We start from the raw sequence: 15,721 nt of genomic DNA, 5'->3' as shown, positions 1-15,721 counted from the left end.
ACCAGAGGGATTTTTAGGGGCTCCTTGGAATTTTGGGGCCAAATTTGGCATTTTTGGTCCATCCTGGAGCCTCTCGAATTTTGGGGTGAATTCCAGACGTTTTGGGGTCCGGCCTGAAGCTCCTCGAGTCATTCTGGAACTTTTGGGGTGAATTCCAGAGATTTTTGGGTCCATCCTGGAGCATCTGGAGGTTTTGGGTCCAAACCGATGATTTTTGGGTCCAAAATGGAGAATTTTGAGGCTGTAATGAAGATTCGTGGGTCCAGAACAAAGATTTTTGGGTCCAAAACAGGGAATTCTTGGTCCACAAGGGTGAATCTCTGGGTCCATAATGTCGATTTTTAGCTCCGTATTGTCAATTTTTGGGTCCATAACATCAATTTTTGGGGTCAACGTGAGATCTGGGGCCCCCAAAATGGAGAATTTTGGGTCCAAAAAGAAGGTTTGCGGGTCCAAAAATGATGATTTCTGGGTCCGTAACATCAATTTCGGGGTTCCAAAATGACGATTTGGGGAACCAAACCGGAGAATTTTGGGTGCGGAAAGTTGATTTTTGGGTCCACGGCGTCACTTTTGAGGTCCAAAATGACGATTTCTGGGTCCAAACTGAAGGGTTTTGGGTCCGCGATGTTGATTTTTAGGTCTGCGGCGTCAGGTTTTGGGGTCCAAAATGATGATTTCTGGGTCCGAAACGGAGGACTTTGGGTCCATAGCGTCAATTTTTGGGTCCAAAGTCGGGATTTTTGGGTCCAAAGTCGGGATTTTGGGGTCCAAAGGCAGGATTTTGGGGTCCCTTTCGGCACTTTCGGCCCCTGCGGCTCCTCCCGAGCTCATCCTGGAATCAAAAAACCCACAAACCCCCTCAGAATAACTCTTAATTCAACCCCAAAAAATCCCCCTCGAGGCCCCGCCCCCGGTGGAAAAAAGAAGTCGCCATCCAGCCCTAAATTTGGGTGAATTTCTGCAGAATTGGGTCACGGGGCCTCCGCCTGGATATTCTGTAGCAAAGCCCGGCCTAGAGCTGTTGTAGCAAGGCTCAGCTTTGGTGTTGCCCAGCAAAGCCCAGCCTAGAGCACTCCCAGCAAAGTTCGGCATTGATATTATCCAGCTAAGCTCGGCTTAGAGCCCTCCTAGTGATGCTCAGCGTTGATATCACCCAGCTAAGCTCGGCTTAGAGCCCTCCTAGTGATGCTCAGCGTTGATATCACCCAGCTAAGCTCAGGTTAGAGCCCTCCTAGTGATGCTCAGCGTTGATATCATCCAGCTAAGCTCAGCTTAGAGCCCTCCTAGTGATGCTCAGCGTTGATATCACCCAGCTAAGCTCCGCTTAGAGCCCTCCGAGTGATGCTCAGCGTTGATATCATCCAGCTAAGCTCCGCTTAGAGCCCTCCTAGTGATGCTCAGCGTTGATATCACCCAGCTAAGCTCAGCTTAGAGCCCTCCTAGTGATGCTCAGCATTGATATCACCCAGCTAAGCTCCGCTTAGAGCCCTCCTAGTGATGCTCAGCGTTGATATCATCCAGCTAAGCTCGGCTTAGGGCCCTCCTAGTGATGCTCAGCGTTGATATCACCCAGCTAAGCTCGGCTTAGGGCCCTCCTAGTGATGCTCAGCGTTGATATCACCCAGCTAAGCTCGGCTTAGGGCCCTCCTAGTGATGCTCAGCGTTGATATCATCCAGGTAAGCTCAGCTTAGGGCCCTCCTAGTGATGCTCAGCGTTGATATCACCCAGCTAAGCTCAGCTTAGAGCCCTCCGAGTGATGCTCAGCATTGATATCACCCAGCTAAGCTCCGCTTAGGGCCCTCCTAGTGATGCTCAGCTTTGATATCATCCTTATTGTCCTCAAATTTCTTCAGTTTTAACCCTTATTTACCCAAAGTTTTTCCACAAATTTCCTCTATTTTTCCCCAATTTCCCAATTTTTCCCCCTTCCACCCCTCATTTCCTCATTTTCTCCCTGACTTCCCCAATTTTCCCTCAATTTCTCTGTTTTTTTTCTCCTATTTCCCCTGCTTGTCCTCAAATTTCCTCGCTTTCCCTTGTATTTCTCCAAATTTCCTCTATTTTTCCCAGTTTCCCTGATTTTCCCCTTCCCCCATATTTCTTCAATTTTGGTTCAGTTTGTCATCGTCATGTTGGGTTGGTCATCGTTGGGTTGGGTTGGTCATCATTGTGTTGGGTTGGTCATCGTTGGGTTGAGTTGGTCATCGTCGTGTTGGGTTGGTCATTCTTGGGTTGAGTTGGTTATCATGGGGTTGGGTTGGTCATCGCTGGGTTGGGTTGGTCATCGTTGGGTTGGGTTGGTCATCGTTGGGTTGGGTTGGTCATCGTCGTGTTGGGTTGGTCATCACTGGGTTGGGTTGGTTATCATGGGGTTGGGTTGGTCATCATTGGGTTGGGTTGGTCATCGCTGGGTTGGGTTGGTCATCGTTGGGTTGGGTTGGTCATCGTTGGGTTGGTCATCGCTGGGTTGGGTTGGTCATCATGGAGTTGGGTTGGTCGTCGCTGGATTGGCTTGGTAATTGTTGGGTTGAGTTGGTCATCATCATGTTGGGTTGGTCATCGCTGGGCTGGGTTGGTCATCGCTGGGCTGGGTTGGTCATCGCTGGGCTGGGTTGGTCATCGCTGGGTTGGTCATCATGGAGTTGGGTTGGTCATCGCTGGGTTGGGTTGGTCATTGTTGGGTTGGGTTGGTCATCATGGAGTTGGGTTGGTCATCGCTGGGTTGGTCATCGCTGGGTTGGGTTGGTCATCATGGAGTTGGGTTGGTCATTGTTGGGTTGGTCATCGCTGGGTTGGGTTGGTCATCATGGAGTTGGGTTGGTCATCGTTGGGTTGGGTTGGTCATCATCGTGCTGGGTTGGTCATTGTTGGGTTGGGTTGGTCATCATGGGGTTGGGTTGGTCATCGCTGGGTTGGTCATCGCTGGGTTGGGTTGGTCATCATGGAGTTGGGTTGGTCATCGTTGGGTTGGGTTGGTCATCATCGTGTTGGTTTGGTCATTGTTGGGTTGGGTTGGTCATCATGGGGTTGGGTTGGTCATCGTTGGGTTGGATTGGTCATCGTTGGGATGCGTTGGTCATCACTGGGTTGAGTTCGTCATCATTATGCTGCGTTGGTCATCATTGCACTGGGTTTACCATTATTGGATTGACCACCCTTGGGTTGGGTTGGTCATCGTTGGGTTGCGTTGTCCATCGTGTCCTAACGACCCTTTTTCCCCTCCCCCAACAGGCAAAATACCCCCCCCCCAACCCCTCCCCCACTCCCTGCCGGGTGAAAAACCCCAAAAACGGGCTCAGCGCCCGACTTTGTTCACCAATTCCTCGCCTCTCAGGGGCAACAGGGACAAATCGCCAATAAAACACCTGTTTTTTTCATTTTCGCCTCGTTCTTTTCTCACAGGAAAGCCGCCAAGTGTTTTGGGGTGAAAAACAGCTATTTTGGAAGCGGCTGATGACTCAGAGGGAGAAACGCGGCTGCAAAAAAACAGGAAACATCTGGTTCCCCCTCCAAAAAACATCCAGATGATGACAGTGGAGCTCGAGTGCAACTTTGGGGGGAGACGGCACCGGCGTCTGCTCAAAAATGACTCATTTAGCCCCAAAAAAACCCTGAGAGAGGAGAAATGAAACAAATTTTTACAGTAAACAGAATTCGATGAGTTTTGTTTGGGGCTCAAAAGGGGAAATTTTGGGGCCCCCGGCACGTAGATGCCGTGCAGAAGTAAAGGGGAGGGGGGCAGAAATGGGGAGAAATTTGGTTTTTTTGAAGTTTGATGAATTTGGGGTGATTTATAGATTAAAAATGGGCTTGTTTCAGGGGGAAATGGGGTTTTTGCAAGCTTGATGAGAATTTGGGGTGATTTATCGATGGAAAATGGTTTTATTTCAGGGGAAAATTTGCGGGTGTTTTTGCAGACTGGTGGGAATTGGGAGTGACTTACTAACAGAAAATGGGTTTATTTCAGGGAAAAATGGGATTTTTTTTCTTGCAGCCCGACGGCAATCAGGCTGCAAAACGCCCCTCAAAACGGGGCAATTTCGAGGGAAAATGTGGGTTTTTTTTTTTTTTTCTCCCACCCGATGGATCCTTGAATCTTCAAAAAACGCCTTGAAATGACGGAGGGGACAAAGGGGACAACCCAAGGCCGAGGGTCTTCGCCCTTCCGTGGTGTCACAGGACCTGGGGGGAGACACCACAAGTTAATTAATCATTAATTAGTCAACAAGGGGGCTCCTGCGGGGGCGGGTACCTTGAAGAGGGTGACGCCGGTGCTGTAGAAGAGGCTGAGGAGGAAGAGGATGACGAAGGTCACGGCCGTCCAGAGGTCGGTGGCATCTTCCTCCCCTTGGCTCGGGGACTCGTCGTCACCCAGAAGCACCAAGACATGGGTGGGGGACACTGGGGGACAAAGAGGGGGTCAGTGAGGACCCTTTTCCCCCCATTTTCCACCCAATTCTCCAGTGAAACCTTCCGCGAGAAAAGCGACTACGAGGACTTTCGGCGCAGGCCCAAAAAAAACCCCCATTTTCACCCATTTTCCACCCAGTTCTTGTCCCAAAACCTTCTGTGAGCAAAGGGACTGGGAGGATTTTAGGTTCGAGCAGCAAAGATACCCACTTTTACCCATTTTCACCCATTTTCTACCCACATCTTGCCTGAAAATAGTGTTGCGAGCAAAGAAGTCACGAGCCTTTTTGAGAGGTGCACCAAAAAACCCACATTTTTGCCCATTTTCCACCCAATTATTCTCCAAAACCTTCTGGAATTAAAAGAGCTGAGAGGATTTTTGGTTCAAGCAGTAAAAATACCAATTTTTGCCCATTTTCAACACTTTTTCCACCCAGCTCCTCTTAAACAACCCAAAACCTCCTCAGTAGTTGAGCTCAGTTGATACTTTAGGGTGAAAAACCCTGATTTGGGGCAAATTTCTCTCTTTTGGAGGAAAGGCCTCACGTGGCAGATGAGACTCAAGTGCTGGGATTTTGGGGTCAAAATATGAGGGGAGGGGTTCGTGTTTTTTCTTATTCAGATGCCAAATTACAACCTCCCACATGTCCCTCACCCCTCCCCACTTAATTAACCACACCCTTAATTACAATTAAGGAAAGGCGTGGAGTTTATTTGAGTGGCAGCAGATGAGGCCTACCCAAGCGTTGGGCCTTTCGCTTAAAACATGAGGTTTTGGGGCCATTTTTTTTTCATTTTTGCTTTATTTTAATGCAGAATTACAGCTCCCACGTGTCCCTCGCTTCATTAATCCCCCCCTTAATTACAATTAAAGTGGGGGGGGGGCGGTATTTGAGGGGCAGGGCCTCGTGCGGCAGATGAGGCCTACCCAAGCTTTGAGCCCTTTGCTGAAAGTGTGAGTTTTTTGGGGAGGTTTTTTGCATTTTTTAAAATTCAGATGCCGAACCGCAACCCCCCACATGTCTCTCACCCACCCCCACTTAATTAACCCCACCATTAATTACAATTAAGGCAAGGGGCGGGGTTTACTTGAGTGGCGGCGGATGAGGCCTACCCAAGCGTTGGGCCTTTCGCTCAAAATACAAGTTTTTCGGGGCAGGTTTTTTTTTTGTTTGTTTTTTTTGGAGTTTTTTTTCTTTATTTCAATGCGGAATCACAAGCCCCCCGCATCCCCCGCCGCCTCCTGGTGACACTCAGTAGCAGGTGACATCGGTATCGGCCAATACCACCGAGACGTTGACGGCGGTGGGTTTACCCGAGCTCTTGTCCACACTCTTCTGGATGAAGTTCATGGGGATCCCATCATGGCCGACGACGCAGGAGAAGACGTCGCCACGTTGCCATTGGCTGACCGGCACCTCCAAGAGGCTGTAGGCGACGTAGGCCTCTCCCCGGCTTTGAGGCCCAAAGATGGCGGCGCTTTCACGTGCCACCGGGACGTCCCCGTGGGTCCAGGTCACCAAGATGTCCTCCGGGTAGAACCCGGACACCAGGCAGGTCAAGGTCACCGATTCTTGACGGGCCAACTCCTCGGCCGACGGGGGGAAGACGTAGACGGACGGGGCCTTCGCGGAGGCGGCTGGGGATGGGGCAAGAGGTCAAGGGTTGTCTGGTTGCCCTGCCCAGTAAGCTAGGCCTTTCCCAGTAAGCTAGGCCTTTCCCAGTAAGCTAGGCCTTCCCAGTTAGCTAGGCCTTCCCAGTTAGCTAGGCCTTCCCCGGTAAGCTAGGCCTTCCCAGTAAGCTAGACTTTCCCTGGTAAGCTAGGCCTTCCCCGGTAACCTAGGCCTTCCCCAGTAGGCTAGGTCTTCCCCAGTGAGCTAGGCCTTTCCCGGTAAGTTAGGCCTTTCCCAGTCAGCTAGGCCTTCCCAGTAAGCTAGGCCTTTCCCAGTAAGTTAGGCCTTCCTCAGTTAGCTAGGCCTTTCCAGTAAGCTAGGCCTTTCCCAGTAAGCTAGGCCTTTCCCAGTAAGTTAGGCCTTTCCCAGTAAGCTAGGCCTTCCCAGTAAGCTAGGCCTTTCCCAGTAAGCTAGGCCTTTCCCAGTAAGTTAGGCCTTTCCCAGTAAGCTAGGCCTTCCCAGTAAGCTAGGCCTTTCCCAGTAAGCTGGGCCTTCCCCGGTAAGCTAGGCCTTCCCAGTTAGCTAGGCCTTCCCACTTAGCTAGGCCTTCCCCAGTTAGCTAGGCCTTTCCCAGTAAGCTGGGCCTTTCCCAGTAAGCTGGGCCTTCCCCGGTAAGCTAGGCCTTCCCCGGTAAGCTAGGCCTTTCCCAGTAAGCTGGGCCTTCCCCGGTAAGCTAGGCCTTCCCAGTTAGCTAGGCCTTTCCCAGTAAGCTAGGCCTTCCCCGGTAAGCTAAGCCTTTCCCAGTAAGCTAGGCCTTTCCCAGTAAGCTAGGCCTTTCCCAGTAAGCTAGGCCTTTCCCAGTTAGCTAGGCCTTCCCAGTTAGCTAGGCCTTCCCCGGTAAGCTAGGCCTTCCCCGGTAAGCTAGGCCTTCCCAGTAAGTTAGGCCTCCCCAGTAAGCTAGGTCTTCCCCAGTAAGTTAGGCCTTCCCCGGTAAGCTAGGCCTTCTCCAGTTAGCTAGGCCTTTCCAGTAAGCTAGGTCTTCCCCAGTAAGCTGGGCCTTCCCCGGTAAGCTAGGCCTTTCCCGGTAAGCTAGGCCTTTCCCGGTAAGGTAGGCCTTTCCCAGTAAGCTAGGCCTTTCCCGGTAAGCTAGGTCTTCCCCAGTAAGCTAGGCCTTTCCCAATAAGCTAGGCCTTTCCCGGTAAGCTAGGCCTTCCCCAGTAAGCTAGGCCTTCCCCAGTAAGCTAGGCCTTCCCCAGTTAGCTAGGCCTTCCCAGTAGGCGGGAGCTTCCCAGTAGGCCGGTGTCGTCTAGTAGAATCCCCTAGTTGACCTTCCCAGTAGACCACACCCTTCCAGGTGACCTCTCCAGTAGGCCACGCCCTTCTAGTAGACCAGTAGACCCTCCCAGTTGACCATGCCCTTCCAATAGACCCTTCCAGTAGGCCACCCCTCCCAGTAACCCTTCCTGGCCGCCACCATCTTGGATCTCCACCCCACCACCTCCCCGCAGGGGGCTACTGGGAGTGGGCGAGGCTTAGTGGGGACAGGAACGGGGTGTACCGAGGTCTTTCTTGACGAACTTGGTGATGTTATGGCCGAGGTCGGGGTCAGCGACATCACAGGAGAACTTCTCGCCCGAGTTCCACTCCTCGGCGCAGATCTTCAGGACGCTGGTGAGGCGGTAAAGCCCGTTGGCCAATTGCTGGGTGGGCAACGACGTCACGTCGATGGCATCACCCTGGTCCCGCCTCCAGGTGAACTTGACCTCGTTGGGCGACTTGACGTTGGTGGCCACGCAGGTGATGCTGGCGTTGCCGGTGACGTAAAGGTCCTCCAGGGCCGGGGCGTGGAGGGTCACCTCCAGGGTGGGTTTGGGACCTGGGGGCAGGGCCACGGACACCATGATGGGTGTGGGACGTGGGCGGTGCGACCCCAGAAGGCACGTCCCAGCAGGAGGAAGACGGGGAGGTGGTTGGAGTAGTGGGCGTCAAAATGGACGACGGCTCAAGTGGCTTCTCAACTGACCAACCAACCGTCTCCTCAACTGACAAATCAACCAAACGTCTTCTCAATCATCCAAACAACCAGCCAACCAACCAACCATCTTCTCAACCATCTTCTCAACCATCTTCTCAACCATCTTCTCAACCATCTTCTCAACCATCTTCTCAACCATCTTCTCAACCAACTTCTCAACCAACTTCTCAACCAACTTCTCAACCAACTTCTCAACCATGTTCTCAACCAACCAACCAACCAACCGTCTTCTCAAGCAAGCAAGCAACCAACCATCTTCTCCACCAATCGACCATCTTCTCCACCATCCAACCACCTTCTCTCCTCAACCATCTTCTCAACCAACCACATGAAGATCCAACGTCTCTACAGAGTCAATCAACCACCCAAGTATCTCCTCAACTACCCAACTGTCTCCTCACCTGAGCAGAAGGTGCTGATGTTGAGGACCGGGGCTGGATTCAGCTCTGGGTGGTTCACCCGGCAGGAGAACTCAGCGCCCCCGTCCCAGCTCTGCTGGCTGACGTTCACCTGGCTGCTGTAGGAGGTGCCATCGCACGTCGTCACCTCCTGGGGGAGGTTCACCACCTCGTGGTTGACCAACCATTGAACTTCAGCGGAGCTGGAGGTGGGACCTTCCACGAGACACAGGAGAAGGACCTTCTGCTCGGCCTGGTAGGTGGTGGGGTCGGCCAGGAGCTTGGTCACCGGCTTGTTCACGCAGATGGGACAGACATCGTTACCTAGGAGGTTGCCAAGATGTCACCTAAGACCGGGCCTAAGAGGAACCCACCTTAGATGTCCACCAAGACCTCAAACAAAGTTAGAATCAAGGCTAGGAATGAGGTTTAGATGAAAGAACTCATCTTAGATGTCCACCAAGACCTCAGGCAAGGTTAGCTCTAGGACCAAGCCTAGCCCATCTTAGGTGTCCAGCAAGATGTCATAAAAGGTTGGAGTCAAGTCTAGAACCAAGACCTGGAGCAACCAACCCATCCTAGATGTCCACCATGACCTCAAACAAGGCTAGGACCAAGACCAACCCATCCTAGACGTCCACCAAGACCTCACACAAGACTAGGACCAACTGAAACCCATCTTAGGCGTCCACCATGACCTCAGTCAAGGCTGGGAGCAAGTCTAGGACCAAGACCAACCCATCCTAGATGTCCACCAAGACCTCACACAAGACTAGGACCAACTGAAACCCATCTTAGGCGTCCACCATGACCTCAGTCAAGGCTGGGAGCAAGCCTAGGACCAAGACCAACCCATCCTAGATGTCCCCCAAGCCCTTGTACAAGGCTGGGCCCAACTCCAACGCCTCCTAGCTGTCCCCCAAGCCTGGAGCAGAGTCTAGACCCAGCCTAACCCTCCCCACCCTGCGTCACCCCAACTTACCTTGGATCTCCTGGCTGACCGACGCCACGTACCCATAATCCACCTGGCACTGGAAGCTGGCGCTGTCCAGGCTATCGGTGGGGACGGTGACGATGCTGCTGACGCTGTAGGAGGCGCCGCTGGCGCTCGCCGTGGCGGGGAAGGTGACGTTGGTGGCCTCTAGAGACCCCCAAGTGATGACCCCGGGGAGGGGGAAGAAGTCGAGGGCGGCGCAGCCGAAGGTGACGCTGGAGGCGTCGGAATCGCAGGGCCGGGGCAGGAGCGCGAAGACGGTGGGCGAGCGGGCGGAGTCTGCGGAGACAGAACGGCGGCCATCTTGGGCGTGGCCCCCGAGGAGGAACCCCGCAAAAAAAACCCCAAAACAGGAAGCGTTTTCTCCCCTCCCCCCCCCGCCCTGCCCCGGCGTGAGAATTTCCTGTAAACCCGGGTTCTCACCCCAAAAATGGGGCCCCGCTCCCCACTGGTGACGTGAGTGGGTCACTTGATCTTGGTCTATGGGATCGACCGCCCCTAAGTCCCTCCCTTGTCTCAGCCTGCGGCGCCGGTGAGTCGCTCTGCTAAACCAGGGCTTAAGCTTGACTTTAGGCTTGGCCTTAGGCTTAGGCTTGGGCTTAAACCCCGTCAGCTTTTGGTGTAACTTGGGCTTTGGGGGGGCTAACAGGAGGGTGGAGTGGGGCAAACGGTCTGCAAAACCAGGGCTTAAGCTTGGCTTTAGGCTTGGCTTTAGGCTTGGGCTTACCCCCACCCTTCAGCTTTTGGGGTCACCGCAGCTTTAATTGGGGATTGGTTGGGTGGTGGGGGTGCGGTGGGGGGGTGCTGCACCCAGTGGCAGCCTAAAGGCTTAATCCTGGCTTTAAGCTGGGCTTGACTAGGCAAAATGAGGCAGAATGGTGAGGGTCGGGAGCAAAGCTTAAAGCTGGGATTTGCTGGAGCCTAAGGCTGAGCTTGGCTCCCACCGTTCTAGGTCTCACCTAGAGATTAAGGCTGAGCTTGACTAGCAAAGCTCAAAGCTGGGCTTTCCTAGACAATCTCTAAACTGGGCTTTGCTGGGTGCTGTTGAAGCTGAGCATTGTTAGGACGGCTCTAAGCTGGGATTTGCTAGATAATACCAAAACTGAGCTTTGCTAGACCAGCTCTATGCTTGGCTTTGCTAGATAATATCAAAGCTGAGCTTTGCTGGGACGGCTCTAAGCTCAGCTTTACTAGGTAACATCAAAGATGAGCTATGCTGGATGACATCAAAGCTGAGCTTTGCTAGAGCAGCTCTAAGCTGGGCTTAGCAGGATAATATTAAAGCTGCACATTGCTAGGACAGCTCTAGGCTGAGCTTTGCTAGACCAGCTCTATGCTTGGCTTTGCTAGATAATATCAAAGCTGAGCTTTGCTGGGACGGCTCTACGCTCAGCTTTACTAGGTAACATCAAAGATGAGCTTTGCTGGATGACATCAAAGCTGAGCTTTGCTAGAGCAGCTCTAAGCTGGGCTTAGCAGGATAATATTAAAGCTGCACATTGCTAGGACGGCTCTAGGCTGAGCTTTGCTGACTAATCTCCAGGCTGAGTATTGCTAGAGCAGCTCTAAGCCAGGTTTAGCTAGATAACATCAAATCACAGCATTATTAAGATGGCTCTAGGCCAGGCTTTGCTAGATACTATTAAAGCTGAGCTTTGCTGGGACAGCTCTAAGCTCAGCTTTGAGTGCTGAGATTGCACTAAGCTGAGCTTTGCTGAATAATCTCCAGGCTGAGCATTGCTAGAGCAGCTCTAAGCCAGGCTTTGCTATATAATATTAAAGCTGAGCCTATTGGGATGGCTGTAAGCCAGGCTTTGCTAGATAATATCAAAGCTGAGCTTTGCTGGGATGGCTCTAGCCTGGACTTTACTGGATAATACCAAAGCTGAGCATTATTAGGGCAGCTCTAAGCTGGGCTATGCTAGCTACTATTAAAGCTGAGCCTTGCTAGACCATCTCTAAGCTGAGCTTTGCTAGATAATAGCAAGGCTGAGCACGGCTGGGCTGGGTCCCCTTTTCTGGGGGGCCAGGGGGGGTCCCAAGGGTGCCTGGGGGGTTCAGGGTCCCCTGGGTGCTCTTGGGGTGCTCAGGTCAGTTTTGGGGTGCACAGGGAGGTTTTGGGGTCCCCTGGGTGCCCCTGGGTGCACAGAGGGATTTTGGGGGTGCCCTGGGTGCCCTTGGGGTTTTGGGGTGCCCCGGGGGGGTTGGGGTGCACATGGGTGCCCTTAGGGTACCCTTGGGGTTTTGGGGTCCCCTGGGTGCTCTTGGGGCACAAACAAGGGTTTTGGGGTGTCCCTGGGTGCTTCGGGGTGCACAGAGCAATTTTGGGGTGCTCTTGGGGTGCACACGGGGAGTTTTGGGGGTGCCCTTGCCTGCCTCTGGGTGCTTTTGGGGTGCAAGGAAGGGTTTTGGGGTGCCCATGGGTTCCCTTAGGGTTTTTGGGGTGCCGCATGGGTTTTGGGGTCCCCTGGGTGCTCTTGGGGGTGTGAGGAGGCACCTTGGGGTGCGCAGAGGGGTTTTGGGGTGTCCTTGGGATGCACATGGGTGGCCTTGTGATTTTGGGGTGCCCCCCCGGGTGCCCTTGGGGTTCAGAGAGCGGTTTTTGGGGTGCCCTTGGGGTGCTCAAGTAGGTTTTGGGGTACGCGTGGGTGCCATTAGGGTGCACAGAGGGGGTTTTGGGGTGCTCATGGGTGCCCTTGGGGTGCAGAGAGGGGTTTTGGGGTGCTCCGGGTGCTCATGGGACCCTTGGGGTGCCCAGAAGGGTTTTGGGGTGCTCATGGGACCCTTGGGACCCATGGGGTGCAGAGAGGGGTTTTGGGGTACCCCTGGGTGCCCATGGGACCCTTGGGGTGCCCAGAGGGGTTTCTGGTGCCCCGGGTGCCCATGGGATCCTTGGGGTGTCAGTGGCGTTTTGGGGTGCTCATGGGGTGTTCTTAGGGTGCACATGGGTGCCCTTAGGCTACCGTTGGGGTTTTGGGGTCCCCTGGGTGCTCTTGGGGTGCAAACAAGGGTTTTGGGGTGTCCCTGGGTGCAATTAAGTCGCTCTTGGCGTGCCCAGGGGGGTTTTGGGGTGCCCATGGGGTGTTCTTAGGGTGCTCGTGGGTGTCCAGGGGGGGTTGAGGTGCCCAGAGGGGTTTTGGGGTGCCCATGGGACCCTTGGGGTGCCCAGTGAGGTTTTGGGGTGCTCGTGGGACCTTTGCGGTGGCCAGAGGGGTCTTGGGGTGCCCATGGGTGCCCTTGGAACCCTTGGGGTGCAGAGAGCGGTTTTGGGGTGCCCCGGGTGCCCATGGGACCCTTGGGGTGCCCAGTGGGGTTTTGGGGTGCCCCTGGGTGCCCATGGGACCCTTGGGGTGCCAGTGAGGTTTTGGGGTGCTCATGGGTGCCCATGGGACCCTTGGGGTGCCCAGTGGGGTTTTGGGGTGCCCCTGGGTGCTATTAGGGTGCTCTTGGGGTTTTGGGGTGCCCATGGGGTGTTCTTAGGGTGCTCATGGGTGTCCGGGGGGGGTTGAGGTGCCCAGCGGGGTTTTGGGGTGCTCATGGGACCCTTGGGGTGCCCAGTGGGGTTTTGGGGTGCTCATGGGACCTTTGCGGTGGCCAGAGCGGTTTTGGGGTGCCCCGGGTGCCCATGGGACCCTTGGGGTGCCCAGTGGGGTTTTGGGGTGCCCACGGGTGCTAGGGTGCTCTTGGGGTTTTGGGGTGCCCATGGGGTGTTCTTAGGGTGCTCATGGGTGTCCGGGGGGGGGTTGAGGTGCCCAGTGGGGTTTTGGGGTGCTCATGGGACCCTTGGGGTGCCCAGTGGGGTTTTGGGGTGCTCATGGATGCCCTTGGGGTGCAGAGAGGGATTTTGGGGTGCTCCGGATGCCCATGGGACCCTTGGGGTGCCCAGTGGGGTTTTGGGGTGCCCATGGGATCCTTGGGGTGTCAGTGGGGTTTTGGGGTGCTCATGGGTGCCCTTGGGGTGCAGAGAGGGGTTTTGGGGTGCTCCGGGTGCCCATGGGACCCTTGGGGTGCCCAGTGGGGTTTTGGGGTGCTCATGGGACCCTTGGGGTGCCCAGTGGGGTTTTGGGGTGCTCGTGGGACCTTTGCGGTGGCCAGAGGGGTTTTGGGGTGCCCCTGGGCGCCCATGGGACCCTTGAGGTGCCAGTGAGGTTTTGGGGTGCTCATGGGTGCCCTTGGGGTGCAGAGAGCGGTTTTGGGGTGCTCCGGGTGCCCATGGGACCCTTGGGCTGCCCAGAGGGGTTTTGGGGTGCCCATGGGACCCTTGGGGTGCCCAGTGGGGTTTTGGGGTGCTCATGGGTGCCCTTGGGGTGCAGAGAGGGGTTTTGGGGTGCTCCGGGTGCTCATGGGACCCTTGGGGTGCCCAGTGGGGTTTTGGGGTGCCCATGGGACCCTTGGGGTGCCAGTGAGGTTTTGGGGTGCTCATGGGTGCCCTTGGGGTGCAGAGAGGGGTTTTGGGGTGCTCCGGGTGCTCATGGGACCCTTGGGGTGCCCAGTGGGGTTTTGGGGTGCCAGTGAGGTTTTGGGGTGCTCATGGGTGCCCTTGGGGTGCAGAGAGGGGTTTTGGGGTGCTCCGGGTGCCCATGGGACCCTTGGGGTGCCCAGTGGGGTTTTGGGGTGCTCATGGGACCCTTGGGGTGCCCAGTGAGGTTTTGGGGTGCTCGTGGGACCTTTGCGGTGGCCAGAGGGGTTTTGGGGTGCCCTTGGGACCCTTGGGGTGCAGAGAGTGGTTTTGGGGTGCCCCGGGTGCCCATGGGACCCTTAGGGTGCCCAGTGGGGTTTTGGGGTGCCCGTGGGTGCTAGGGTGCTCTTGGGGTTTTGGGGTGCCCATGGGGTGTTCTTAGGGTGCTCATGGGTGTCCGGGGGGGGTTGAGGTGCCCAGAGGGGTTTTGGGGTGCTCATGGGACCCTTGGGGTGCCAGTGGGGTTTTGGGGTGCCCATGGGACCCTTGGGGTGCCAGTGAGGTTTTGGGGTGCTCATGGGTGCCCTTGGGGTGCAGAGAGGGGTTTTGGGGTGCTCCGGGTGCTCATGGGACCCTTGGGGTGCCCAGCGGGGTTTTGGGGTGCTCATGGGACCCTTGGGACCCATGGGGTGCAGAGAGGGGTTTTGGGGTACCCCTGGGTGCCCATGGGATCCTTGGGGTGTCAGTGGGGTTTTGGGGTGCTCATGGGGTGTTCTTAGGGTGCACATGGGTGCCTTTAGGCTACCCTTGGGGTTTTGGGGTCCCCTGGGTGCTCTTGGGGTGCAAACAAGGGTTTTGGGGTGTCCCTGGGTGCAATTAAGTCGCTCTTGGCGTGCCCAGGGGGGTTTTGGGGTGCCCATGGGTGCGGCTGGGATTTCGGGGTGCCCATGGGACCCTTGGGGTGCAGAGAGGGGGTTTGGGGTCCCCCGGGGGTTTTGGGGTCCCCCGGGTGCTCTTGGGTGCCCAAGGGAAATTTTGGGGCTCCCTGGGGTTCCTTGGGGTGCCCCATTTACCTCCCCAAAAATGGGTGCTCCCCAAAAAAACCAGCCCCAAATTGGGTGCTACCCCCAAATTGTTTCCCCCCCAAACCGCGTGTTTTCCCCCAAATAACGGGCCCTATAATTGTTTTTTTTTTTCCTCGAAAAAATCATTTTCTCCCCAAAATCAAGTGTTTCCCCCAAAACCGGGCCCTAACGAGCGGGGTTTTTTTCCCCCCCCCCCAAAAAAAAAGCGTGTTTCCTCCAATAAACGGGTCTTTCTCTCCCAAAAATGTCACTCGTTTGCTGGTTACGCCGCTGGTGGCACCGGGTACGCGCCACCGGTGCGGGGCCGCGTCCCCACGGCCAGGGACAACGGCCAGAGCCGGCGACGCTGCCCATGGACCTCGCGGACCAGGAACGCGGCCGCTTATTCCCGCGCCAAAGATACTGGTGCTGGTTCTGCTTATGATGCTGCCGGCGTCAACCCCGCCACCATGTCCCCAGCGTCCCCGCGCTGGGTCCCCAAATCGTTCCCAATCTCTGAGCCCGGCCCAGAGCCCTTAGACCCGGCCTGGAGCCTTGAGCTGAGCCTGGACCCTTAGGCGCAAGAGCCTTCATGGGGCAGAAGTTGAGGCTGCGGAGCTGCCAGGGCTGGGACTGGTGCTGCTGGGACAGAGACGGGGCTGCGGGGCAAAAGGAGGGGGTTTGGGGCAAAAGGAGGGGGTTTGGGGCAAAAGGCGGAGATTTGGGGCAAAAGGCGGGGGTTTGGGGCAAAAGGCGGGGGTTTGGGGCAAAAGGAGGAGATTTGGGGCAAAAGGAGGGGATTTG

The 15,721-nt window shown here is 55.5% G+C and overlaps 1 gene segment (V, D, J or C); it reads right to left on the bottom strand.

The window, feature by feature from the left end:
• Positions 1 to 715: 715 nt before the first annotated feature.
• On the bottom strand, positions 716 to 15,292 carry LOC136001040 (Ig alpha chain C region-like). The segment is given in 7 exon segments: positions 716 to 835; positions 4,257 to 4,405; positions 5,730 to 6,053; positions 7,586 to 7,903; positions 8,464 to 8,784; positions 9,443 to 9,733; positions 15,226 to 15,292. Coding segments are annotated over 7 exon segments (1,590 nt in total).
• Between the last annotated feature and the right edge of the window lie 429 nt (positions 15,293 to 15,721).

This window comes from Caloenas nicobarica, chromosome 37, assembly GCF_036013445.1.
Source record: "Caloenas nicobarica isolate bCalNic1 chromosome 37, bCalNic1.hap1, whole genome shotgun sequence".
Classification (NCBI taxonomy): Eukaryota; Metazoa; Chordata; class Aves; order Columbiformes; family Columbidae; genus Caloenas; species Caloenas nicobarica.
Note: the sequence above shows the minus strand (reverse complement) of the source record. Positions and strands in the feature narration are given on the sequence as shown.